We start from the raw sequence: 3,195 nt of genomic DNA on the forward strand, positions 1-3,195 counted from the left end.
AAATATAATTCTAAGAGGGGAAAAATATTTTTTCATTAAAAAAAAATATATTTTTTCATTATAATTTAGTGATATAGCTTAATATTGTGAAATTTAAAATATATTTTATAAATTCAACTCAAAATATTTAAGTATTATATAATTTAAACTTAAAAGAAAAACCAAAACAGCTATTAATTTGATTACCCTTTATATTTTACTGGTGCATGACATCTCATCGACATTACTGATGAGAAAGAAACCAAAACAGCTATTAGTTTTATTACCCTTTATATTTTACTGGTGCATGACAGTACTGATGAGATCTGATAAAATCCAGTCAATTTCAAAGCATCCATCCATAACTGAGCATGAGCAAAAGCAATCACACATACAGAAAACCAAAGCAACTGTAATGACCATATATTTAACCAAAAATAGGACTTGAAATCCAAGGGCTAAAGGTGAGATTATACCCAAACAATAATCCTGAATATAATTACATATGTTCCACCTGAAAATATATACACATAACCAATGGATTGGCAGCAGAGGCGATATACATAACGATATCATGCCTCCTAATTCTGATACTATATACATCGACTTAATTTCATTCATCTCAGAGAGAAATCGATTGGTCACATAGCGCCTTAATGGAGCAATTACTGATGTAATGATCCATCACCAGCACTGATCTGTTTCCCAGCCTCGTCCTCTCAATTGCTGCCCTCCATAAAAACCACGATTACGAACTTTCATGGATGTCATCAGTCGGCGGTCATAATCAGCTCTGGAGCGAGGATTATACAGAGTGGTATACGCAGTGTGTATATCCATGAAATCCTGGGCAGACTTATCCTTCCCATCAGGGGGCGCAGCATCTGGGTGATGGAGTCTGGCCAATCTTCGATATGATGCCTTTATTTCTTCCTTGCTTGCCCCGAACGATAATCCCAGAACATGGTACAAGTCAATACTGCAACAGTTTGGGCTCTTCATCTTCAATTGCTCTGAGCCCTGGGAGGTTTGAACCTGGGCATATATTGCTGGTATTCCTCTCTTATTCCCGTACTGAAATTTTCTTTTCTGATGAATCTTCAGAGGAAATACCACATTCATCCCAATTTGTCTTCGGAATCGCAGAGGCTGCCACTCCTGAAGATCTGATGACGATATTAATGAATTGATTGCTTGTCCAGAGATTGATCCAGATGGGCTGCTACAAATCTGCAAAACGAGATGAGTTCCAGAAAAACCCATAATTCTCTAGATATTACAGAGACTGAACGGATGAAAAAAAAAATTCAAAAACTGAAATTGAATGACAATGGACAGAAAAAAGTGGTGTTCTCAGATTATATTGGGGATGATGATGTTCAAGAACACAGGCAGGCAGCCATATTATATTGGGGATGATGGTGTTCAACAAGACAGTGAGCTCTCTTATCCATTCCCTTGCTCCAGGGATTCAGAAATAAGGCTGACTCATTTAATTCTGCTGGCAATGACTAGTACAGTCATGCTGAGTAGGCCTTACGCTTATCTCTTTGAAATAAAAAGAAAAATCGAAGCTCAGACCTTATCCACAATGTTCAACTTGTTCCTGTTGGTCAACCTGTCAAATCGAAATATTAATGGAAGCAGTTACAAATTGTACGCCAAATCCATTTTTGAAAGATTCACATCAGAGTTTTGAGAGGGCAAAGCATTTCTTTATTTAATGTATTTCGTCGCCATGTTTCCCTGTCGGCATGTGAAGGTACCCCGCGCCATGTGAGCCTCGTCGGTGGGTATCATTTTTCTGATTTTTTTGAAGGGATTAACAGTGGTTCTGTACACTTTATTCTCTCTGGCATTCAAATCAATGTTGGAACTGTGTGCATATTCCCATTATAATTTAAGAAAAATGGTTAGTTTATTTCAGGCACCACCATATCTATGTAGTGTGAAACCTTGTTTCGCCATAATTATCCGCGTAGTCTAATGAGGCCGAGGAGTTAGTTTAGAAAGTTATGGAAATTTTAATGATATTTAAAGAAAATTTAGCAAAGGTTTTTGTAAATCCAAATTATAATTGTTAAATTTCAAAATATAAAGTGTTTTAGACATTTTTGATGGTGTTGAATCTATTTTTACTAGCAAAAATATAATTCAAACATTACATCTACAAAAAAATTTTGAACTCAAATTCCGACAACTTTTAACACTTCCATCTCTTAAAAACTCCATAATTATCTTTCCAAACTTCCCCTGTAATTTTGATTTTCTAACTAGATATTTGTGGTCCTTGAAAATGTTTGTCCAAAAGTGTTTTGTTATGGTTGGAACACTATTTTTTATTTATATATATATATATATTGAAGATGTTGTCCAAAAGTGTTTTGTTATGGCCCGAACAATATTCTCGCTCTTTATATTATATAATATGTGTATACAAATAATAATATATATACATCCTCAAGGCCCACAAATATCTAGCTATGTATATATATATCCACTACTACAATGATGGGCTATGGTCCCGATTATATATATATATTCCCTTACTCCTACATTAATGGGAGAGGGTCTCTCTAATGATTGGAACAGGAGAGATCCTCGTTAGATGAAAAACTTTTATAGGATTAGGTAAGTTAAGAAGTTGTGCTTAGGTGAAAAGCTTCTATAGGATAAGGTAAGTTAAGCGAGTTGAGCTTATTATAACATCATATAATGTAAGTTAAGTAAGTTGAGTTTATTATAACACTATACCTTTTAGAATGGATTGGTTTATTAAATTTTGAAAAAGAAATATAAAATATATTTGAGAATTTTATGAGAACTGGATGATAAGTAAATCTTATTTAATTTTTGACTTCAATTCAATTTGAACTACATATCTTTATATTGTATTTGTCACTGTCACAGCGCAATAGTATAGGGAATGAATAATATTAAATATATTTTCCTTTTAAAGGTTGAAATGTAATGGATAATATTAATTTTTTTTTTAAGTTTTAAATATTGAAGTGTATGTATTGTATTAGCATGTATTTTAAAGGGTAATTATTTTTAGTTTTTTATTTAAATTAAATTTAAATTTAGTATTTTATAATGGAGATTTATATTATTATAGTTAAGTTGAAGAGATAATAGAAATAACAAATAAATGTCAAAGTAGGTTTCTTAAATTAAAGAATGTCTTTATTATAATTGTTTTGTTTCAATGTGATT

The 3,195-nt window shown here is 32.5% G+C and overlaps 1 protein-coding gene across 1 annotated transcript; it reads right to left on the reverse strand.

The window, feature by feature from the left end:
- Window positions 1-371: 371 nt before the first annotated feature.
- Window positions 372-1,443, reverse strand: LOC149224101 (uncharacterized). Its single transcript, XM_089385999.1, has one exon. It carries the CDS (start codon window positions 1,240-1,242, stop codon window positions 664-666), a length of 579 nt encoding a protein of 192 aa, XP_089242125.1. The 5' UTR covers window positions 1,243-1,443; the 3' UTR covers window positions 372-663.
- Window positions 1,444-3,195: the final 1,752 nt, after the last annotated feature.

This window comes from Pinus tabuliformis, chromosome Q (assembly GCF_031772625.1).
Source record: "Pinus tabuliformis cultivar Carrire ecotype Pingquan chromosome Q, CPIR1, whole genome shotgun sequence".
In the NCBI taxonomy this organism is placed as follows: domain Eukaryota; kingdom Viridiplantae; phylum Streptophyta; class Pinopsida; order Pinales; family Pinaceae; genus Pinus; species Pinus tabuliformis.